The sequence below is a fragment of the Tigriopus californicus genome, chromosome 4 (assembly GCF_007210705.1).
Source record: "Tigriopus californicus strain San Diego chromosome 4, Tcal_SD_v2.1, whole genome shotgun sequence".
Lineage (NCBI taxonomy): Eukaryota > Metazoa > Arthropoda > Copepoda > Harpacticoida > Harpacticidae > Tigriopus > Tigriopus californicus.
The window spans coordinates 12910209-12933336 of record NC_081443.1 but is presented as its reverse complement, the minus strand read 5'-3'; the positions used below and the strand labels follow the sequence as shown (position 1 = coordinate 12933336).

General features: G+C 41.5%; 5 protein-coding genes across 5 annotated transcripts in view; 3 read left to right on the top strand and 2 right to left on the bottom strand.

Annotated features, from left to right (window-relative positions):
* Positions 1-13520, bottom strand: LOC131879005 (lachesin-like). The gene is made up of 9 exons (XM_059225194.1): positions 13343-13520; positions 9322-9419; positions 9024-9234; positions 8786-8938; positions 2438-2554; positions 2221-2355; positions 627-788; positions 454-552; positions 1-374 (listed from the first exon to the last, which is right to left on the bottom strand). Exons 1-9 carry the CDS (start codon positions 13440-13442, stop codon positions 175-177), a joined length of 1275 nt encoding a protein of 424 aa, XP_059081177.1. The 5' UTR covers positions 13443-13520; the 3' UTR covers positions 1-174.
* On the top strand, positions 4482-8794 carry LOC131879004 (uncharacterized). The gene is made up of 12 exons (XM_059225193.1): positions 4482-4819; positions 4887-5085; positions 5163-5297; positions 5360-5556; positions 6347-6544; positions 6613-6839; positions 7101-7330; positions 7396-7507; positions 7568-7647; positions 7730-7869; positions 8278-8407; positions 8477-8794. Exons 1-12 carry the CDS (start codon positions 4607-4609, stop codon positions 8764-8766), a joined length of 2151 nt encoding a protein of 716 aa, XP_059081176.1. The 5' UTR covers positions 4482-4606; the 3' UTR covers positions 8767-8794.
* On the bottom strand, positions 10534-11394 carry LOC131879006 (uncharacterized). Its single transcript, XM_059225195.1, has 2 exons — positions 10953-11394; positions 10534-10873 (listed from the first exon to the last, which is right to left on the bottom strand). The coding sequence occupies exons 1-2, from the start codon at positions 11116-11118 to the stop codon at positions 10677-10679; spliced, it is 363 nt and encodes a 120-aa protein (XP_059081178.1). The 5' UTR covers positions 11119-11394; the 3' UTR covers positions 10534-10676.
* A 2805-nt stretch (positions 13521-16325) lies between the features above and the next one.
* LOC131879425 (ectonucleoside triphosphate diphosphohydrolase 1-like) lies at positions 16326-18915 on the top strand. The gene is made up of 2 exons (XM_059225742.1): positions 16326-16806; positions 17138-18915. The coding sequence occupies exons 1-2, from the start codon at positions 16598-16600 to the stop codon at positions 18702-18704; spliced, it is 1776 nt and encodes a 591-aa protein (XP_059081725.1). The 5' UTR covers positions 16326-16597; the 3' UTR covers positions 18705-18915.
* A 2299-nt stretch (positions 18916-21214) lies between these two features.
* Positions 21215-23128, top strand: part of LOC131879631 (serine/arginine repetitive matrix protein 1-like) — a 16261-nt gene continuing 14347 nt past the window's right edge. The window contains exon 1 of the mRNA XM_059225990.1: positions 21215-22139. Coding sequence (XP_059081973.1) covers positions 22096-22139 — 44 coding nt within the window. The 5' untranslated portion in view covers positions 21215-22095. The remainder of the gene's footprint in view (positions 22140-23128) is intronic.

Below are 23128 nucleotides of genomic sequence, written 5' to 3'. Positions count from 1 at the left end.
TCAAAGGTGTTGTGTTGCTTTATTTGAATCTGACAATCTGGCATTTGCAATCGGGATATAAACCAGGGTGACATACACGTGGTTGAAAGGGGCAATAATGAACATCGGATCTAAAAACTGTGTCAACCAACAAAAAGTAAGTAGTAAGCTAATATTTAGGCCTCAACTAGTCTGTTAAGTGAAAAGCGCCAGAGAACTCATGGCCAGGAGACAGGTCGTGCTCAATGTTACTAGATTGGTCGAAGCGGATGTCTTGGTGAATAGCCAATCTCGATCTGGCTTGGGCTCATTGTCATGAAAATTTGTTGGCAACCCTGGCGAAGACTCACTCTGATATTCTTGATATTTCCCGGATTGAATATGTGGGATTTGTTCTGAAAAAAAAGGAAAGAAAATAATCAGTGGACCATTTAATGTAAAAGTTAAGAAAAACCGCATGTTACGCTGTCATACCATCCTGAAATTCCCAAGGATTGCCTTGAATGAAAGCGGTTTCTTCTGGGGGATCTTCGCTTTCGACCACTTTCGGAGCCTCCCCGTAGCTAATGCGCTCTAGAAAACAAAAGTAACGGTCTTAGCAGTATTAGTATTACTGATAGAGCAACAAATAGAGACAAGATTCTCACCAATAACATGGATATCGACTTCATCCGCTGCTTTGCCCTCGGAATTGTTGCCACAACATTGATAAGTGACGATGCGATCACTCTCGACGGTCAAAAGTACCTGAAGATTCGAAAATATCCCATTTTGGCGCCTGAATTTACGAAGGAAGTGGTTGGGAGAATCTGCAATGATTGGTAAGAGACGGAACTTTGAGATTCGTGTTATAGCACTGACGCTGAATTAAAAATATCGTGAATGGTAAAATTGGTCAACAAGTACAATTTTCATCATCTTGTTTTCAAATTTGCACATTTCAAGACCAAGAAAATTCATTTCTTCAAAATCGTTACATCCGTTAAGGAAGAAAACGACATTTTGAACGAGATCAATCGAGGTTGTAAATGATGACATCCAGTTTAAAGGTGTAATTTTCAGATGCTCCACTGACGCCTAATATTTTATGGACTTTGTGTCAAAGGCATGGCGGTCCAATTGAGTATTGATGGAACATCCTCCTAGATGTGTGCTCTTATCACTGACTTTCGTATGACTCGTAAACAATCACCCCTAGTAAGCGAGTAGATGGAGAAATGGACATCTCGGATGAGAAAGAAGCCCAAGTTCTATTGCAGCCCCGTCCTGGAGCTTGCATTTGAAAAACCAAATTCTATGAATTCATACTAACTTCGGTCCTAAGACTAAATTTTTTCGTTTAAAAAAATTGGGCTCTGGTTTCGCCAATTGCCAGCTAATGCCCTGCTAAAGGGATCCTTTCACAAGGTCACGTTCAATGTAGCTCACAGAGAAGCTGCAATGAAGATTGGTTAGTTGCCATACGAATGCAAGTCTTCCGCATGGTCTATTCAAACTTCTAATATGAGTTGATGATATCACATTATACTCCTGCGAAAATCAAGGGAAACAATGGCGGGCACACCTTTACGTGTTCTAAAAAGCTTTCAAATGGTCCACCTTGCTTCAAAGATAGTTGATAGAGATCTCGAGAAAAATTGCAAAATTTCGTATGAGCCTCATTTTATCAGATGTTACGTTATTACGAAAAAAGTTCAAGTGAATCGATGATTAGCTAGAGGTAGGAAAAATACTGTCTTGATGTTGGGGTGCAAATATAGTGGTTTGAAAGTGAACGTAGGGGAATGAACAGGACTAGCAAACGTGAACAATCGATGGTTTGGTGCAAACTAATTTTTTCAAACATCTCGAATTTACTCTTAATGACAAAATAAACTACTGCAGAATGCAACATCATACATGGGAATTTGCTTTTCATCTCCTTGTTGTATTTATCCCAAAGGAAGATTGTCCGTCAGCCAGTTTGATGGTCTGTCATGCTCATTGATATGTTTTCATAAGAGCCGAGTACAAAAATCTTTTATGCTCAACTTTAAGATTGAAAATTGAGTAACTACAATTTCGGTTACTAATTGTCTTAAAGGATAGATTTTTATTACGCACCCTGTACTTTTACTATCTAGTTCTGATAGGAGATGGCAAAGGGAAAGATGTAACAAAACAATGGGACTGTGATGCAAGCTTGCACAGGAAAACTTAGTGAACACATTTGTAGTATTATTTCCATTTTCTTCGTGATACCTGTTGCCAGAGGCTTTCCATTGACCTCCCAATAAAGAGATGGAGTGGGGTTTCCAGTAATCGAGCAATTCAACGAGATCTTATCGCCCACTGATGCACGCACCACTTGTAGGTTGATGTGGATCACTGGTGAATCTGTAACGTATGAATGAACATTGAAGATAAAGAAAGCTTCAGTAATGGAAGCCAAAAATGATTGGATATTTCCTGTCCTTACACAAGACGTCCAGATGAATGCGTCGACTCACAATAGGTGGAATGCCGTTGGCCGCCATGCATAAGTAAGCTCCCATATCGCCTCGCGAAACACGCTTGAAGCGCAAGGTCGCTCCATCTAGAACAGAGTTTGTGATGTTGCAATTTTTGTGACTTTAGGCCATGTATCAAAAATCGGGATGAAGAAGAAAGTCCATTTCTCTTGGTTTTGTCGTATCCTTGTCAGTGAATGGTAAAAGCGTGCTTGCAAGTTTCAACCTTGTTTTGGAAGGATGTTAACCTTGGGCTTTAATATAAACATATGGGAATAAATCTGAAACATTAAATTTTATTATGAATTGACAAGACTTTGCCAAGAAAATACTTATCATATTTTTTTATTTTCTTAAAGCCCTGCAAATGTTTTTTTTACAATTTCAGCTACTAAACACTAGATGGAGGCAAACGAGTTGTACTGGAACCTCGTTGAGCCCTAGTTCAATACACGTTATTTGCGAAAGAGTTTTGAATGAAGATTTAAGTTCAACTTTGTCACCCTGAATGCATGACCTCTACCTCCATCTTGTGTTGAGAATTTAAGAATGAAATTCAAAGCATTAATTGTAAAACGTCTCGAAGTTTTGACGTCACTCTTTGTCAACTTATTTCAATTAAAGGGTAATCCATACACTCCTTTTAGGAAAGCATTTGATAGGGACCCTATCAAAGCCGTTGCAACATTTAGTACTGGATCCCGAAGGATAGACTGAGGTTCATGCAAGTTTTTTTTCGCTAGAAAATATCGTTGGTGTATGGAAACGGATGGAGAGAAACCACCAGTCTCACCACCAATAGTAGTACTACCACTGCGAGTACCACAGCCACCACCATTACTATCATCATCATCGTCGTCTCTGGGTTGTTTAGGTCTTCCCTGGGTGGATGAAAGTGATCTCAAGGGTTGATGATGTTCTTCACGCGATTCGAAGATTTTCCAACCTCTACACCAACATGCAACTTTCCAACGGATGTTGTCTTGAAGATGATTGTATTGGAACACTCGACTTGTTCCACGGAAATACACGTTTTCTCCGATCAGATCCTAATCGTAACCATTTACTAGTATATATATATCCACTTTCATCCCCCAAATATCATCACTGTCGAAGTGGACGGAGTTCAAAAACGATGCCAATTCCTTGTCCCATGTCTAAGCAATCTGTTGTGCGGAGCATTTCTCATTTGTGCGTATGTGAGAACGAGAGTCTTTGAGAAATGGTGTGGAACTCGTCTTGGCATCATTTACTACTTGATCATTTGTCATTTGGCCAATGTACTCGTGGATTGGTCTCGACTACTTCTAAAGGGTCGAAGCAAGGGGTTCGTCTATCCCACGTTGGATATCGCCAATGCTAACGAACTTCACTCATGGAACGGCTTACTAGACAACGTACTTTTATTACTTGAAAAAACTCAATTCGTCAGCATGATGTTAGCATTAGTAGCATTAGCCAGGGGAAATAATTTGCCAAAGATCTAATCTTGTGGTCATTGTCTATTGGAAGTATTATTGTTTTTGTCATCATCATCGCCTCTCCTCTATCCGTGCACATCTAGTACAGCAGTACTGAGCTGGGTGCTAGGAATAGATTGACTCGACCTCCCTTGGGACAAGTGGGAGAGAAAGAGAAGGGCCAGATGAATCTCGCCGAGATGAACAACACACTCCTCGCTCAACGAACTCTCGCACTTTTCTACAGAACTGGGGACCAGGCTTATCAACTTTGCCGTTGTGGTTACACTCGGTTGGCAGACCTCTTGCAGAGAGGACGTGATAGGAAGAGCTATTCTATTTATAGCAATTCAGCTACAATTGATGAGTCCAAGAATTTTTGACTCGGCCTTTCATGTGTTTATCATATTACTTCTTTAATTCAGAATGTTTAGACCGTAGCGGAAGGTGTCTCGTGGATGAAAACAACTCGCTAAGAAGCTTTGTAATCCTATATGATTTTTGAACCCCATTTGTCTCGGTTTTCAGGCCAGCTTTCGGAGTTGGAATACCAACACAGTTTCCTTATTAACTCAAACTTGAGCTACCTATGTGGTAAACTTGGTTTGGCCAGTGTGGGTCCTAAGGAATTTGATATTTCTCCAGATTGGACCAAGATAAAACCAAAATACCCCAAACATGTATTCGAGATCAGAACTAAGTGGCCGTGGTTTTGGACCCAATGGGGTCAGTGTGATTGTTCACCATGAATTAGTTCTCAAAGACGGAACCACATTGGCACTCAAGGCCTGGTTCCCTATTTTGGATCGTCCTGGTGGGCCAACTTTTGAACATGATCCAATTGAAGTGTATTGTGAACCAGATTGGAAAAAAGAGTGCCGTCAAATCAAGGTAAATCATCTGTGGCAAATACAGCTAGTACATGAAAAAAAGATATTGATGGATGGGATCATTCAAGGCGTTTCCAACAGTTTTGGAATACATTCCATATGGCAAAAGTAGTTATACCATTCAGCGTGACCACATGCGACACCCTTGGTTAGCCAGTCATGGGTACGTGGTGATTCGGGCAGATATGAGAGGCTCTGGTGACTCCACAGGCCTCTATTTTGATGAGTATTTGTCCCAAGAGCAACAAGACGCTTGTGAGCTAATAGGTAAGACCTTGAAGTTCACCTTTCTTGGAGATGATTCTGTTTAAGGTTGCATTCACAACTATTTCTATCCCTCGTAGATTGGATTGTGGAACAAGAATGGTCCAATGGTAAAGTGGGCATGTACGGGAAGTCTTGGGGTGGTTTCAATGGTTTGCAAGTGGCCCACAACCAGCCTTCTGGCATTAAGGCCGTTATTTCCTTGTACTCGACCGGTAATAGATCAAGGCTCGTTTCCACGTCCTAGTTTGATCCAGGTCTTTGGACATACACGTAGATAATCGGTTCACGGACGACATCCATTACAAAGGAGGATGTGTGATTGGAAATGGGATGCTCTCTTGGGCTGCTGTTATGTTCACATGGAATTGCCGACCCCCACATCCAAAATTCTGTAATGATTGGAAGTCCCAGTGGAAAACCAAGATGGAATTGGCGTCAAGTTCTTGGATAGAGCAATGGCTCAGTCACCAGGTAAAAAGTGCTTGAAATCATATGCAGTGTGCATAGTACCAAATTTGAACTGAAACACTTGCCAAATAAACGAGAGAATGGTAACACGGTGGCCAAAAAGCCCCATCAAGTTTCCAAGCAGAAACCTTGGCATTTTTCTGTCTCGTAAAATCATCAGGAACAAGTTTGGTCGTTTTTTTGCTTTATTGAATCGTAGCCCACATGAAAAAGCTTATGTGCCTGAAAACATCTCTAAAACCTAATAAATGAAAATTTGTAGCACATTGATAAACCACTTGCTTAGAAATCATGATATGATATATTGATACTCAGCTCAAAACCTTACATAACTTTACTCAAAATTCTCCGAAAATGCCTGCTTTTGAAAATTTGTTTGAGAACCTTCGAAAGTGCACTTTGTTAAAAAATCACAAAAAAAATTCACGAAAATCAAAGAAGCAGTGCTTCATCAATTTCAACAAAATGTTCAGGAAAAGCTCAAATCGATAATGTTGCCTGTTGTATATACAGTCTTTGAAGTGAATATGTCGCTAAAAATGCTCCTGATGATAGTCAAACATGCTGTCAAAAAATATGATTATGTAAGTTTTTATGTGGGCTAGAATTCCATAAAGCAATAAAACCAAAGATGCCTCTGATGGTTTTATGAGGCAGAAAATTGCCAAAACTTGTTTGAATATTTACGTCAAAACTTTAAGGGGTACATTTACTATTGTAGTAAGGCAATGAATAGCTACCACTACTATACGCCTAGTATGGCTTCAAAGATGTGTCCATTCATCTACTGTAGGTACAAGATTCTTATTGGAAACACGGCTCCATTGATCAAGACTACTCCAGGATACAGATACCGGTTCTCGCCATTGGAGGCTGGCATGACGGTTACACCAACGCTGTCTTCCGGATGGTTGATCAAGTACCCAATTGTCGGGCCATCATTGGTCCTTGGTCTCATGATTGGCCCGATGTGGCTTTGCCTGGACCTCAGGTAAAATCACAAATCTACACTCGGCAATTGCCACTTCAAGACATCTTATCGAACAATTTTTTTTTAAGGTTGGGCTCATGATGGAATGCCTCGAGTTTTGGAACCACCATTTGAAGGGCGAAAAAATTAAGAGGCAGGATGAAGTAAAAAAAATGATTTGGTACCAATGCCAAGGCGATCTTCCACCTGGGCCTAGCGTGGAATCATGGCCTGGAAAATGGCGACAGGCTAACAATACTCGTCCAGTCGATGTCGTAACATTTCAATGTGGCGAAAATGGGGAGCTTTTTAAAAGGTCAGATGAGCTCTTGTTGCCCTTTCTTTGAGCAGACTTCAGTTTGGTTCCATAACCACTTTGAAATTGATGGTCGCATAGAATAGGCAGCTTGCCTTAAACATTTCCTGCCTTGTTTTTATCCCACGACAAAAGTGTCGTTTTAGTTTGCGTAAACGTATCGAGATCTTATAAACCGATCTTTGAACCGTTGTTTCTTCGATTGGCAAGTTTGGAATGTAATTACGCCTGATCACAACATTCCTGTTTTCCCCCTTGAAGGACCAGTTCCGAAGAAAACCCTCGTTTTTGTTTCTCAAAGAGGCGGCTGTCCTTCAATGGATCAAGTGGCCTTTGGTGTGGGGAATGGCTTTCGTTTGGCGCACCCGATTTAGCAGGAAATCAATCTTTCGCTAATGCTAGGGACGCAACGTGGACCACGAAACATTTGGACCGTCAGCTACCCATGTTTGGGTTCCCTAAGGTCCATATTGAAGGCTACGTGTCCAAAGGTATCCAAGTACATAGTATTTTTCACTGGTTGGACGCTGAAAAGGTCCCAATTGTGTTTTCCTAGGCTTTAAGGGTTGTCTGGTGGCCCGTCTTTGTGATGTGTTTCCGGATGGTAAATCTCGACTATTATCGTATGGCGTAAAAAATCTGACCCATCTTATTCACGAAGACCAAACGTAAGGGCAAACGAACATCCTTAATCTTAACCTAAGGCTGCTAAAGCCACTGCATTCCAGGTTTTCCATCGAGATTCAGTTGGACGCCATCGGATACACCGTCAATCCTGGTCATTCGCTGTCAATTTCGTTCTCGACAGGTGATCCCCATGATATGACCCTACAGTTTAAAGGTTATAAAAAGCCGAATCATTTTTTTTTCTTTCACCCTCCTTGTCAAAGGATTCTGGCCAACGATTTGGCCTATTCCATCTTCGCCGAAAGGTCAAGATTGGGTCGTTTGGATGCAAAGTGCTGATTTGAGGCTTCCTATTGTGGAGGAAAGCACGTGGAACAAGGAAGAGGAACCTCCTCTCTATAAGGTAAAGAGCAACCCTCTGACTTCCTTTTGTTCCTCCTAAATTGACTTTGGAACCCCAAAACCGACTAAATTACCCTTGTAAATACTATTGAAAATTTTTAATCAACATGATCTCCATTAGTTCTTTATCTCTCGGTTTCAAAGCTGTCGCAATAACAAAAGCTTCATTTTGCAAGCTCTTCCACATTTGCTCAGGATGCTGGCACTTCAGAAATGTTCCCTAGTATTCCCGTATTGATATTACAAGTGTACGATCTCCCTTTCTCATGAATGTTAATGGGTCACTCAGGTCCTCGTTGGTTATTCGATATTAAGTGCTCGTTTTCTTTCCTTCTCTTCTCCCTCACCCTCGTTTTCTGTGGTCGTTGGTTCCACCGTCGTCTCGTTGGTGCTCTCATCGCGAATGAAGTTGGTTCCAAAGTTACCCTGTTATGGACCGAGCTTGGAACGGAGGACTTTACGACCTGCTAATTTTGAACGGACCCTCTCCATGGGACTATCAAACCCTAGGAATACCCTTCAAATGAGCAACGACGAAGGTGAGATGACTCATCAATTAAACCTGATTTCCAGCTCGTTCCATAACCTTATTGCCTGGGCCTTGACAGGTTCGTTCTTGTTCCCTACCCATGACATGGTGGTGGGCGAAAATGAGGAATGTACCTATTCCATGGATGGAGATAATGCCAATACGGCTAAAGCCGTGGTTCGCCATGAATACGAATGCGTCTACCATGTGTCCACAGCCGATTGCCAAAAGGTCTTTATCACAACGAAGTGTTCCATGAGGGGGAACGCGACTCACTTTTTCATTGAAAGTAAACTTCATGTCCAACTCAACGGCCAAACGTTCTTCGAACGAGTGTATCATCACCAAATCGAAAGGCAATGTGTATGATCCGTTGGGAAATACTCACGTCTTTGTCCGCCCGATATCCGCCGTTTATCCTCCCTCATCCATGTAATGTTGGGGGCTGGATTTCCTTCCGCTTGGCAACGTAATATAGCGCGATCACCTTCGCGAACCTCTAAATCTGGACTGATCCCAGATTCGATCAGCTGAGGAGGCTCTATGAGAATATGTTAAAGTCAGACAGATGGCACACCACCCTCCTTTGATAAAAAGCAAGAAAAACGAATAAATAGCGGATGTACCTAAAACTTCCAAGTATCCGGTGGTGCTCATCATGGGATCGGTGTTGATTTGACACATGTACCACCCTTGGTCGCTGGGCTTGACTTCGCGAATTGAAAGACTCCATTGGCGATCCAGTTTGTTGTGGTCGATGTAGAAACGATGATTACGAGAGATCACGTTCTCGTTCATGGTAAGAATGGTTTGCGTGTCCACTCGGATCCAAGCGATCTGCATTAGCACAAAGGTTTAGTACATGTAGAAGACGGTGGTGTGTAATTATTTATTGGATGTAGTTGGCCTGTCCAGAAAGCTTACCTTAAAACCTTGAGCATTGTCGATGAAACAGTTCAGCATTGCGTCTCGGCCAATCACGGCTGAAGCATTTTCGATAGGTTGAATGAAGCTGGGTGTCCCTGGAACAATGCAAAAACACATATGTAACCAACTACATCGGCATCAAGGATGAAAAAACTTAGTCACCAATGTCTGAATTGTGTGGTCAATTCAACTGAGATCTCGTGCTGTGATTTCTATTGGGATGAATTTATTGGCATATTAAATATTTTTCGTACCGCTTACAAATTGTATTTCCTATGTAAAGATTTTTTTTCGTGTTGCCTGAGTGCAATTTTGTCACCTTGTGTTACTAACATTAGGATTGGTTATGGAATTCAATGCAAAAAATGAAAATAGTACATTATTCCTTGAGATTCTTCTCCTTTTTACGTAAGATCAGGAAAGAATAAAACACTTTAAAGATCCACTTATTAGCTATTTCTTTGCAAGTTCCAAATCCTTTTGACAAGGGCCAAATTCAAGGAAAACATAATTTAAAAAATGTCGCTGATAATTTGCAGTTGAAGAGATAAGGAATGATAATGCGATTACTAAAAGAAGTTATGGATTTGAGAGCCGTTCCAAGTTCAATTTGATCCACTTCATGGTGGTTAAGCTATCGTTTCTAAATAATTATTGAAATAATTTGTCATTAGATCAGTGTAAATAAGTTCCATGTTCCCCAAGACGGGGAATTGTGTAGAGAAGTTCTTACGAAATTGTAAGAAAAGATAAGAGTGCTTCATCTAAGATGAAGTATTAACACCTCAAGATGTTATGAGATCTGCTAGCTAGACACAGCTGAGTGAATAACAATACATTTATTTGACTTGACTTGACGGCTAATGGAGCCGATTGTCAAGTGGCAACTGTCACTTAAGACGTTTGTCTATAATCCGATACATGATAAACAAATAATAGGTTCAATGAAATGAAACTCCTGGTTTCACCTTTTATCTCCTGTCGTTTCCAAAAACGTTGTAGGGTCTTCAATCCTTCCGATCAAATAATCAAAAAGCAAAAGACATCGGTAAGGTTTTTTAATGTTTATTGTGGAACCATCACGAAACATCACGTGTCTTGACTTTCAAACATTTGTCTCTTTCGAAGCCCTGGACCTTTTTGGTACATCCTTGTCCTTTCAACCGTCTTAAAAAACCAGACGAGTTCATGTTCATTCAATGGTCAAAGTGTCCTTGATACTTTATTGCAGAGTATATCACAGTTGCTAAATCACATTTCAATTCGCCAGTCACATGTTTTCTTAGGATTTCCCCCACCACCAGACGCAATATATTCCAAAATCACATCCACATCCATTCATCTGGCCACCGCTATGGATTGTACGCGTGATTTAGCGAGTCATTATAATAGGGTGGCGGTGTGTCGACAAACTTTTGGTGGTCAATCCGACGAGGAAATGGTCCATGATTGGCCATCTGTTGTTCCTCAATGATTTGAATATGCTCGGTTTTCTTGCGTCGATTCAAGAGCCACATGTACATGAGGATGAAACTTAAGGACAGCAGCCCTGAAACAAAGAGGCTATTACGACGACATCAGACGCAAGCTTGCTGCCCTGGAGAGCTCCAACCGGAATATTGGCTTACCAATGGAGAGGAAGATGAGGGCAATCCCAGTGTAGAGTTGTTCATTGGCACTTTGAATGGCTTGAAGAAAGGTCTTGTTGGCTACCGGGAAGGACATGGTTATCACAGATGATGAATTCGTAGGGTCGGTGAACTTCAGCTCGCGGACCTCAAACAAGTGCTCCATCTTGAACTCTGTGGCACACTTGGGCTGCGCACAATGGGGTTCTCAGAGCAACTGAACAGAACAATGATAGCATAATGTACCACCTTCGATTCGAAATAACTTCAGACCCAAAGAATGGAAACAAGTTTCCGTTCCCTTTCTCATTTAGTTCCTCAACGATTATGCAGACTTCACATCGAGAATTGATACCAGCACTTGGCCAATGAGCAAGTGCAAATGGAAGCGAGCACACTTCTCACTTCAATCAACAATTGAATCCAACTGGAGATCAGACAACGATGATGAAGCGAATGAGCCTCATGATCAGTCATCATGAAGGATCTCCTTCAAGCAACGAAGCCGTCACTTTGCTGTACAGCATATACTACTCACTTTATTAGAGCTTTGCCATTGACGGCTTGTGAGTCCAGGTGTGAAATGCCAAAACTGAGAAGCAAAGCAGTGTTGTTGCTCATTACCGGAAAATAGTGCCCCACTGCCAATGAACATTAAATGTTGTCGCAGTAGCCACATTTCTAGAGGAAGATATTGATGTCGTTGTGTTCAGTTGCTCTAGTTCACCTTCACAAATGAGACTGAAGAGGAGGAGGCTTACGAAAATTGAAGCCATTCATATCAATTTGAACATCTCCCAAAGCTCTACTTCGTCGATGGTTGTTACTTACGAGGAATAATAATTTGGTGTAGGAGTGTGATTCCAGTCCTGATTGAAACTCATGCTGGATCATTCCAGAGGTCTTGGTCGGTCAAAATATAGATCATCATCTACATTCTGATTGAGATGATGTCTCAAGTGATAAGAGACATGTCACTCTCTGGGCTTGAATGGAGTTGCACTTAAGATTAAACTTTTGTGTTCTGGTTTGAGAAAGTGAGGTCCAGTTGGATGTGATGAGAAATTAAACGCCATTCCTCTCACTGGCAGCCAAGACAAAGCTCTGCTGGGATCGTCAAGGATGCCTCCATACGTGTCTTCGGTTTTCTGTATTTCGATCTACTGAAGATACCTCAACTGCTTACAGCGATCAATTTCATTGCAAAGTGTGCGACCATAGAAAAACAGATTGCGTCCATAGAACTGACTTCTTTCTGGTCAGTCATTCTTGCACATCTATAGCCTGACCACCATAAATTTAGCCTCATAATACGAAAAGAAAAGCCTTAGTGTTGGTTTTAAAACTATGATACAATATGTTGAAATGGGACGAACAATCGGTTACTTTTAACCCATTCTAGTCAAGCAAAGATAAAAATAAGATTAACCTTCATTGGCATGTTCAATCATCCGCTTGTAAAGGAAAAGTAGAAAAACTTGAAATTTGTTTTTTTATGGGGAAGCATAGATAAGCACCTTAAAAAAACATCTTGTATTTATACTTTGGTTTGAGTTTCTTTATTCCATGATTTAGTTTAACGGACATGATGGATGTACTTCCAAATCTTGTGTTTGCTCATAAATGTGTTCTCTGAAACAGACTAGTTCAACACATATGAAGTGCTTGGGTCCAATTTGCGCTTATTATCATTTTACATTTTATTTGGACATGGCAGGATAAGCGAGCTCAACTGTACCGTAAGAGTAAAACCCCCCGCCGTCCAACAAGCTTGTCTTGACTTAGCCATATTATAGGCACGATTTTGTCATGTGGTAATTAATTGCACAAGGAGTGCAGGACATTCTGGGATGATGGTCACGATGGTAATCTAGGGGAATGTCTTGCATGGCGAAGCCAGTGGGATAATCAAATGCGAATGCATTCCAACAGCAGTTCATTTATGCAAAATATAGCGGCGTCCGTGGCTTTAGCAGCAGTTGGAGAGCTATAGGATACTCGTTCTTTTCCAAAAGGAACATAAGCAATAAAAGAGTCACGAATCTAGGGGGAAAAGTTCCTTAAATAGCGACCTCATGGAAGCAACAAACATCCAGTCAGCACAACAAAGGCGAACCCGAACGGCGGCCAGGCCAAGGTGGGGCCACCAACTTTCTGGAAAACTATAATTATGGGAAATTTGCGTCTTGTTCTCAAAACTCTTGGAGCAGCTTGAATTTTGCATGTTCGTCAAGGGCTTTCACTAACCGTGACTTCGTGGCACTGGAAAACGCATTGCCCCACATCGTTCCATGGCAGGTCTCTTTAAGGACCGACCGTTTTGAAGGTGAAAAATTCGTCACATCTAATGACTACGCACACTTTAGTCGCTCTTTAAATTGTCTTCTTACCTTTTCTTGGCACTTGGTTCGAATCAGTCAATCTGGCGGTGACGCTTCCTAAGAGGAGGAACACGACTAGAATCCCCATTTCAATACGACACCAAAACATATTCCACCGGATAAGATGTTTTCTTCTGTCGGTCAGACCTGAACACAAGACACCCTTGAAAAACGGGGATTGACTAACGATATCCAAGAACTTTTCAAGAACCGCCATAAATCCCAGCGATACTTTCAACTCTTTCGTTCAGCCCGATGGTTTTCCCCGTTGGAACTCTCTCTCGAACGGCTTTTCCCTCGCCCAAACGCTGTTCAAAGTGCAGAGTTCGCGGGTGACGAGAGGGCGACCCCTTTTGGTCGAACGCCATCTCTCCACTCGCCTTTCTCTGCTCCTTCACTCGGGTTAAGGACTACTCCTTTCGAAATGGCATTGAACGTTAAGGTACGTGGGTGAATGTTCCAATTTGGGATAAATCTTGTGGAACAATTTTGACCCTTCACTACGAAACTTCGAACTCGCAATAACATTTGATGAGCCAAGGGCAAAACAAGGACCAATAAATACTTTTTCTTATAGCATTTTTCGTACCTTTGTTTCCTCACGATAAATAATCATTGCAAACGGCCATCAGCTTTCAAAGATAATCAATTCCGAAATGGATCCATAAAATGGAAGGTTGTCCTTTCCCTCACAAAATAATTACCCTTTCTAGCACTGTCACCCTTTCTTTCGGTCTAACTCTCATCAGGGAGGAATTTCCCTGGGGAAATCTTGATCGAGACCCTCCAATCATATCATCTCCATCAGCTGTTCTCTTATTGACCTCTGGCTAAATCAAATTTATCGGAACTGCCTTTATTCTCCATCTTCTTTTTCAGTGGATAGAAACTGGTGGGCTGAGCAGGGGAAAACCAATCTCCTCACATAAAAGTGGCTCGAAAATGCCACCCAGCCACCATCTCGTTCCACAACAACCATTAAAAATTGCTAGAGGCTACTTTGTTGACTTGTCCCACCAAAGTGGGTTGTTGTTGGGACTGCTTTGGTTTGGAGTGGAGTGGTTCCATTTGGCCTACAATAACTGGATCCTCCGACAAGCGTGGAGGGAACAAAAAGCTGAGCAATTAATACTCTTCTTATCATGTTAGTTCCTACCTGAGAACGAAACAATATACTCCCCTTCGCTTGACACTGTAAAAAGTGCGCAGCAAAAGGATCATGTTCCATGAGAACGTCAACCCGAGACCATATCCGACAATGCCATGGAAAAAGGCTGTGACAGGGATGGTTCCTAAAAGTACTTGGTGGGACCATAGAAGAATGATGATCGAAGATCTTTCATGGGATGCGACATGGGATCAAGTCATCTGGATCAGGTCCAAAGAAGACGTTGGTAGTGTCATCGATCATTGTGCAGCATGACACTCCAGGCTTACAGGTGGATGAACAATCCCTTGCGAATACTTTCTTTAGCAATGATACGTGTCAACATAGTACAACTTGAAACAAATTTAAACCACCACACTTTGTTCCAAAACTTGTTCCAATTCTTAATGCGTATCATTTATTAGGCTCATTTGGGACTCAAACACGCGGAGGCTTGTTCAAACAACCACAATTTTGAGTCACCCTGTGGGATCAGATTCTCATGACAGAGGTTAAGAAGAAATGTTCCAAAGTGGTTCCATCGTTCGAACGTAAACGAACGAGCAGAAGAGCGAGAAGAGAGGAGAAAAAAGGGAAAGGAGGAAGAGGATCACCTGATTAGTGGACATTACATGGTAAATGAGAGAGAAGCCTGCCACAAGCTCGCTAAGGAAGGGTTGAAAGGGCTCACAGACATGAACATGTACCACTAGCGCTCCCTTCGACAAAGAAACGGGAGATCAATTGAAGGATCGATTGTTGGCAACGTGACCGTCAGGGCATTCAAATCTACCGCTGCAGGATAGAAAAGTGAGTTCTATGGTGTTCCAAAGACTCTCTGATCGAGATGAAGCGTCATTTGTAATGACTTCAATTTGCAAGTGTGCAAGGGAACTAGAAGGATGAGATATAGTCGCTGACAGAGTGTAAGTGATCCATAATGACTTGTTTTTGAAGAAGCGTCGACTCTAATTAGGTTCATGTTTTCGACATGAAATATCATCCATAACAACTGTTTATGAAATTTGTAACATTATTGTTCAATCAGTTACAAGGCGTTTTAAAGTAATCGGAACACCTCACTGTGTCTCCAATAACTTGCGATTTAAAGTAAAGTGATAAAAGCTATTTAATTTTCAGGAACCAATTAAGATTGTGGGGAAGATATAAAAGCTAGAGAGCTGGTTGAATAAGGACAGTTATTCATACAACAGGTATTGAGTTATAGTTGCGGAATGGAACTAGACATTTAATGGAAAGAAAGATGCTGAGGATGACTGTTGAACAGTCACATTAAAGCGAAATTTACGGCACATCTTGAGACGTTTATTCGCCGTCAAATCTTAAAAAACACACATTCTTGTCACTTGAATAATCTTGATAACAATCCCTGTAGCATCCAGGTTCCAGCTTATTTCTTTCTAAACGTGTCGGGTTATGCTTGGTGCACAAATCATCATTAGATTCACTTTATCGGTTGTTTCATTTCATATCTTTTGAAGCAGTCCCTATTGTATGAGGCCTTTCTACAACTTTAAAGTCGAGTTATTGCAGGTTTAATTATGTGTACGTTGGTTTGATTAACTCCAATGTGCAGTAGTTTTGTGATTTGATCAAATGCTGTCAAATGGTTAAAGGCATGATTTTCTCAAATGGGTTCCAACTATCCATATGACAGAAATGCATAGTTGTCTTTATCGATCCTTTTGGACCCACAGTATGTATGTTTATTGTTTATTGTTGCTGCCACTCGAAAACACAATGTATAAGAAAGAGTATAGGCATAGACATATCTTGTGCCCGAGTCATTTACATGCAAAGGTCTAAGGCATCGGAATGTGCTGTTATCATTTTGGCATTACTCAATGCCATGGGTCAAAAGTGATACCGCACGCATATTAATTTAGTTCTTATCTTTGAGATTCAATATTTAGGCTTTTGCATCTGCCTGGACGTGACGTACAGTGGCGATGGATCTATCTTAAATATGGGCTCGAGATTAGTGTTCAAATGTGTTCTTTGCTTTTTCTGTTAGTATCACAGCAACAAGTGCTGGTTACTACTTTCCACATTAAGTTATTCCGACTTCCAAGGCCGTAACCCGTTTTTGTTCAAGGATGAGAGAGGTACAAATCATCAATCGAGTGTCCGGATCTGGGACCTTTGACCAATCGGTGACAGTGCCATATGACAATGACGACTCTGTTTCGGATATCATCGGCCGTGTGTGTTTGGTTCTCTTTCTCGACTTTGACCCAAGGATGTTCTTGGTCACGGATACCGGGGTTGAAACGGCAGGCGAGGATCAAGCCCATGAGTACTTTCGGTAAGGCTTTTAAAAACAGCACTTGTAAACAAAAATGTGAAGGAATTGCATCACAACATTGGCAAAATTCCTTATTGTTTCCATAAAGAGAGCATTCATTCTCTTTCGGGCATGTGGGCTTTATTAATTGGGAGTATTTTCATTACCATAGATTAGACTTAAATGCCGTTCCAAATTCTTGAATACATGAATCATACATGCCCGTTTTATGTCAAGATTAGTGTTGAAAACATTCTTTTTATCTTATGAGACTTTATGATCGCTCCCAAACAATGCATTCCCATCTTTGGCCTCTGGACCTTCATCACAAATATCTTTTTTTCAATTGTAGCCATGGAATGCACTTGAATCTTCGAAGCCGAACCGTGACCAAACAGAGATGGGCAGGCGTGATTGTGGCCTTGATTGTAGGCATACTGAGTGTGATTCTCACAATCACTCTCTTCTCGGTCAAGCACACCCCTAAGATTGTGGAAGCAGTTGTTATAGACGCGGGTTCAAGTCACACCTCGGCCTTGTTATACCATTGGAGTTCAGATCTGATTAGCGGCACTGGTTTGGTACAGGAAATGGAAGAGATCTATTTGGACACGCCTGTGACGTCATTTGCCGGGGACCCTGGTAATTTGACCACTTTTATGCAGGATTTAATCAACGACATGAAAGATTGGGATTCAACTTCAAGTGACATTCCTATCTACGTCGGAGCCACGGCTGGAATGAGAATACTACAAGAATCAGAGCCAGAACAGGTAGATGAGATCCTGGAGGTGATTGAACGTGTAATCAAGAACAGTCGTTTTGAAGTGGGCGATGTGGAAATCCTGTCAGGATCGGACGAAAGTCTCTTCAGTTGGTTGTCCGTGAACGTTTTGTCCGGGACCATTCTTGGCTCTCCCAAGGGATTGTCTGGAAATGAACAAATTGAAACAGCTGGTGCATTGGATATGGGCGGTGGATCTCTGGAAGTGGCTTTTAATTGTGTGGATGGTTGTGATCAAACAGAGGCTTTAGGTGCTTTCAACCAAAACTTTACGATCTGGTCTTCAAAGTCAAGTTGTTACGGTTTGAAAGAGGCTATGGGTCGATTTATGGCTTCGGCTATCTTTCAAGCTTTTCAGGGCACTGATAACTTGACTGATTCCCTCATTCCAAACCCATGCGTAAATAAACATTTCAACCAACTCAAGGATACGTGGTTGTCGGATTTTCCCACCGAAAAATCTGATATTTTTGCCAACAATTGCACACACATACTTGATCCAGAATTTTTGAACTGGCTCGACTCGATGCCCGATGATTTTGAGTTCCACTTCGATGATTCTTACGACGAGATGAAGTGCGACCAAATCTTGGAACCTTTTACCAACTTCACCACATGCCAGGAAATATTTGGACAGGATTGCCTCAACCCAATGGAGTTTTTGATGCCAAACGATATTTTTTATGGGATTTCATCATTCTACTACAACTTCAGATCGCCATTAAATCTTGAAGAATCGTCGGATTACGATACAGTCATGAACAAAATCAAAGCGGTGTGCCAAGACCCTCAAAGCTGTGACACGTGCTCAAAGACAGATTGTTTTGAAGTGTCGTACATTTTTAAAGTGCTGACAGATGGGCTCAGTTTTAACGAGGATAATTTTGGCAATCTCAAATTCGTGGATCAAATTGAAGGAAGTCAGGTTTCATGGACTCTTGGTTATGCGACCGTGCGTTCCCAAGAAATTGGCGTTCCGCAAGGCGAGGGTCTAATTTCCACGTCAATATTTGCCATCTGGTTGGGTTTTGGCGTGGCCTTAACCTTGTTGGGATGTTTGGGCCTTTATGTGTTTCAACGGAAAATGAGGAACCTGACATTGAACAAAACGGCTAAGGAAGGGATTTTAAACTAAGCCTCTTAGAGTATGAAGAATGTCTACTAATGCGTAGAACCCAACAAATAACTCAGTCATATTTGTCAAAAATTATTGTGATGAATTCCATCTTGATTGCATGTTCTTGTATTTTTCCGTTCATAACATGTATTTTTAATAACCTCTAACTGTCCTTTTCCAATGTTATAACACATAGGTACTAATATTAAAATATAGTTGATGTAACGATCCCTTTGGTTGCTCCTTGGCTGGCATTGCTTTACTTCATTTTTTGAGCGGAGGTGGGGGAGATTGCAAACATGGATTTTACATATTTAATCCAATATCTGGCCGTATGGGATAGTTCAGAAACCTGTTGCTGTTTTACTATAAGTTTGAGAAGTGTGGCTCTGGGATATTTTCTTGTCGTTTGAGTAAATACATTGCGTTGCCATCAATGGCTCAAATATGCGGCAAAATTAGAACTTATTTCCCATTTCTCATTGCTGACATAAACATCAAAGATGACCACGTAGAAACTCTCTCCTTGAAAGATATATTTTGTTATCATGGTGCAATCTTTTACGGTTAATTCCATATTGGAAGTAGATGTTATGGAATATGGTACTGGTTTTAAATTTTACCCCACCTTTAACTTTTGTTAGGGGAAAATAAATTACGTAGTAAGGCCCCCTGAAAGGTTTTGGTAATAGCAATCGACATAAAGCACGTCTTCGATGGCTTTGCGAGGTTGTGCGGTTTTAAGCAGGAGCGTTGCGCGGCATTTATTAAGGTTGAGGGGGAACTTCGGAATCAATCGAATTTGTGCAAAATTATTCACATGATGAACAGGCATCCAAATGAATGTAAATATATGTTTCTTTTTACTACTTGTACTACATTTCTTGGGAAAGGCATTGGGTTGTTTCATTGTCAAACGAAATGAGCTTGCTTTCAAGAGAATAGGCAAATTTCCGTATAGTAAAAAAACAACTGTGCTGAATTTTCAAGGAAATAACTTTTTCAACCAAACCAGGGCACTTCAGATTGTCATGATTTTATTCTCTCATAGATAAAGTGATTTCAATCAAGCTGAAGCCAACCAAAATGCAACAAATGGATCGTTCATCCATCCAGTTAAGATAACTGCGAGGGTTACTTCCTACGTACATTCATTCAATTCAAGAGAGAGAGAGAATCAGACTGCCAAGTGGACAAATTTAGGTAGAATCACAACCGAATTGCAAATGTTTGTCTTTTGCTTCACAAGAACCAATGCAGAACACAAGAGGTAGTTGATGGATCGACGGCCCCTGGTAGAATGTGGAATTCTGCCATTGTTTGATTGATAACCGTAAATTTGAAAGACTTTCGGCCCTAAAATGTGTGTGCCTAAAGTCATTCTTATCGATGATTTAGTATGAGACAACTAGTTAAACACTTAAAAAATGACACTAAGACATTGTTGCATATTATCGACCGATATACCAAACCGTCAAGACAGGTAAGTCAACATGTGTTTTGGTGATCAATGTAAATGAGGGCGGACAAACATTTTGGACATGAGAGCAAACTTAGTGATCAATATTTTCTAACTGAAGGACCAATATTTTTCTCAAGGCGAACAGTTTCTTTTTTCATCAGCCCTGCAACTACAAAATAAACGATAGTGTCAAGAGGTTGAGCAATAGGTACCAAATAATGTCAAATAATGAAATATTGTTACCATTCAATGTCTGGCGTAGTATGTATATAGTCTCTGAGCTCTAGCTAGCCCCAGAGGAACCAATTGCAAAAAAATGACTTGTTTGGAAATCTGAGCGAGAAAATCAATTTGATTCTCAACCAAGAACCTGGTTAACCTTGCATTCCAATTCCTCTCTAATTATCCAATAATAATGCCCAAACTGATAAGGCCTAAGAATCTCAAGAAAACATTGCGGAATCTTAAAGAATCCCATGCTCAATTCGAAATTATCTTATTTTGGACACCACCGGGCAAGATTCCTCTCCCTCATGAAAGACCTCTAATTACTGTAGATCCACAAGTGGCGAATTGCTGGCCAATGGAAAGCAAAAGAGAGACTAAAACAACCAAACCTTTGAGAGACAACTTTGAATGTGAAAATGTACAGAGTGACGGATTTTGTTTTTGTTTTAATGGCGTTAATAAGGTGACTCATTTCTTTTCTTGGCTATTGGGACAAATTTTCTTTGCCGCATGAGAAGAAAATTTGCTTTCGATTTTTTGTACTCTTGCTGCGCTGTTCAAGTTAAAACTTACTTCAAGCCCATGTTCAAAGTACAGTAAACCTGGTCAATCATTTCAACCATATGCATGTCAATGGTGGGTACTGAATACCATGGTATCGCATTCGAATACCTTTCTTGCCCATGGAACGGGCGATACATGCATTCACGTTCAACAGTCAACGCGTTCTTTCAATTCAACCGCAATTCATTTCATCCATATGTTCATTTCCACCAATGCGCACAAGGCAATTGGCTACCCTCTTTAGCGGCGGGCACCCCGGAATCCAAAAAAATCGGGCAGGTGAGCAAGGCCTCATCAGGGTGAATGAGATGACTGCCCACTTTCCAGCCACTGCTCAGGGCACCTGAAGGGGCCTTCCGGGCCTGGCGGGCCCTCCCCGGTGCTCCGCCACTCTGAGATGAGGGTCCTCTCAGTTCCACCTTGTTGTTGGTGTTGTTCGGAGAGCACTTTTTTGACGGGTGCTGCTAGTCTGTTGGAGCAATCTGCTGGTTGATGGCGTTTTGAAAATGATACCTGTTGTTGCGTGGAACTGTGTGCAGATCTGGTGTCGTCCATAGGACGGAAAAACTCACCAGTAACATCAGCATTCACGGCCTGAAGCACTTCGATTCGTCCGCAGTGGCTCTTCTCCATCGTTTGTGTACACAGTGGAAAATCCGTATGAAGCTAGTGAGTTGGTGGTAGTTCTTTGGATGGAGCTGCTCTTGTACTCTAACCTAAGGTATCTGGTACCCAGTGCATACAACAACGTGACGTGCCCCAAATAAGCAAATCAAGATTGAGTGAGGAGTGACAGCATATGTACTGTCAGAGGGATGAGTTGGTGATGATGATGGCGGTGGTGATTGGAGAGGATTATTCGTGTATCTGAGGACAAAGACCCTGGGAAACCGACTTTCATTTCCCCCGAGGTGAACACTGTGCGACCAAGAAAAAAAGTACAAAGTCACTAATACGTGCTCATCTAATTCGCCATTGGTCTGAACAACGAGAAACAAGCGTGAAACTTTCTCTGTGACCCTCGGCATCCCTTGTTCCAATGGACGACTAATAATATCTGTCAGTGCCAAAGCCCCCAAAACTCGTAACTCACCCACCATTCCACTCAGAAGTAGCGTAGTACAGTGCTATTCGTCAGTGCTCAAAAGGTGAAAAATGGTGCGAAAATTTGGTCGGCGCTCAAGCACCACTTCCAGCGAGTAAGTGCATTCATTGTTCATTGTTTCTCCCAATCCCGATTTAGATTGAACATCCAATTTTCCAAAGGTCATTGGCTCAGGTCGAGAGGCTCTTTCCTCAACAGATTCTTCATCGTTCCGGCCAATTCTAGTTTCTAAATGAGTTTTGGTGTGGGTGCCACAATCTTGAGTTGAGGAGGCTCTGTGCCCAAAAACAGTTATCACAGAACTCTTCGATAAGCTTGAATGGAAAAACCTATCATGGAGCGAAGACCCCCCCTTCAAAACCAGATGAAATCCCTGATGCCTGAATTCTCTTGATATGATTCAATTCTAACGTGACAACACATCCAAAACATGGCCTTACACACACCCGTGCATGATGTGTCTAAATTTGGACTTAAAATTAGCCAGACATGATATTACCGAAGATCATGATTTGGCATAAGTAGATGGTGGTGTTGGTGTTGGTGGTGTGCTTCAAGGATTACTTCTCTCCCCTCTTCCGAACCGCTAACGAATCGACCATTGGTAATGACAACAGCAGTCAGACTCATTTAACAAAATTACTTCAGTCACCAAGTGGTTAGCACGGAATAGAGTGGAGGAGGAGAAGGAGGAGGAGGAGGAGGAGGTATAATATTCCTCCAAGGTAGAGGAGTTTAACTTATGGAAAAAATCTTACTAAGTCATTCTTCCGTGACTTGGGAGAGACACAACTAGCGTCTTATGTCTCTAAGTTGTCTCGGTTCTATGATTTGCAGTATACGTACGTACAATAGTGCAGCACACGTATTCATGGACAAATGTTCAACCCACTTCTTTTGACTGGTTTTAAACCGTCGTATTTGGGGGTCCAAGAACTGATTGGAAGCAATCTCTGTGCTCTTTAATCAAAGACACCGAGACGGACTTTTGTCGGACATGACGGAATCAAGTCGAGATCTTTGGTCATTGGAGGAGAACAATGTGTAGCTTTGCTACACAACAGACCAACTCAATGTTTTGTA

Bases quoted from the DNA above. Each gene is read 5' to 3' on its own strand.
- LOC131879004 (XM_059225193.1), top strand. From the start codon at position 4,607: ATGTATTCGAGATCAGAACTAAGTGGCCGTGGTTTTGGACCCAATGGG. The intron at 5,086-5,162 runs GTAAGACCTTGA...TATCCCTCGTAG, and splicing joins AGACGCTTGTGAGCTAATAG to ATTGGATTGTGGAACAAGAA. The intron at 6,840-7,100 runs GTCAGATGAGCT...TCCCCCTTGAAG, and splicing joins AATGGGGAGCTTTTTAAAAG to GACCAGTTCCGAAGAAAACC.
- LOC131879006 (XM_059225195.1), bottom strand. From the start codon at position 11,118: ATGGAGCACTTGTTTGAGGTCCGCGAGCTGAAGTTCACCGACCCTACG. The intron at 10,874-10,952 runs GTAAGCCAATAT...TCTTTGTTTCAG, and splicing joins CCTCATCTTCCTCTCCATTG to GGCTGCTGTCCTTAAGTTTC.
- LOC131879005 (XM_059225194.1), bottom strand. From the start codon at position 13,442: ATGTTTTGGTGTCGTATTGAAATGGGGATTCTAGTCGTGTTCCTCCTC. The intron at 8,939-9,023 runs GTACATCCGCTA...ATATTCTCATAG, and splicing joins CGGATACTTGGAAGTTTTAG to AGCCTCCTCAGCTGATCGAA. The intron at 2,555-8,785 runs GTGAGTATTTCC...ACTCTGTTCTAG, and splicing joins GATATCGGGCGGACAAAGAC to ATGGAGCGACCTTGCGCTTC.
- LOC131879425 (XM_059225742.1), top strand. From the start codon at position 16,598: ATGAGAGAGGTACAAATCATCAATCGAGTGTCCGGATCTGGGACCTTT. The intron at 16,807-17,137 runs GTAAGGCTTTTA...TTTCAATTGTAG, and splicing joins CAAGCCCATGAGTACTTTCG to CCATGGAATGCACTTGAATC.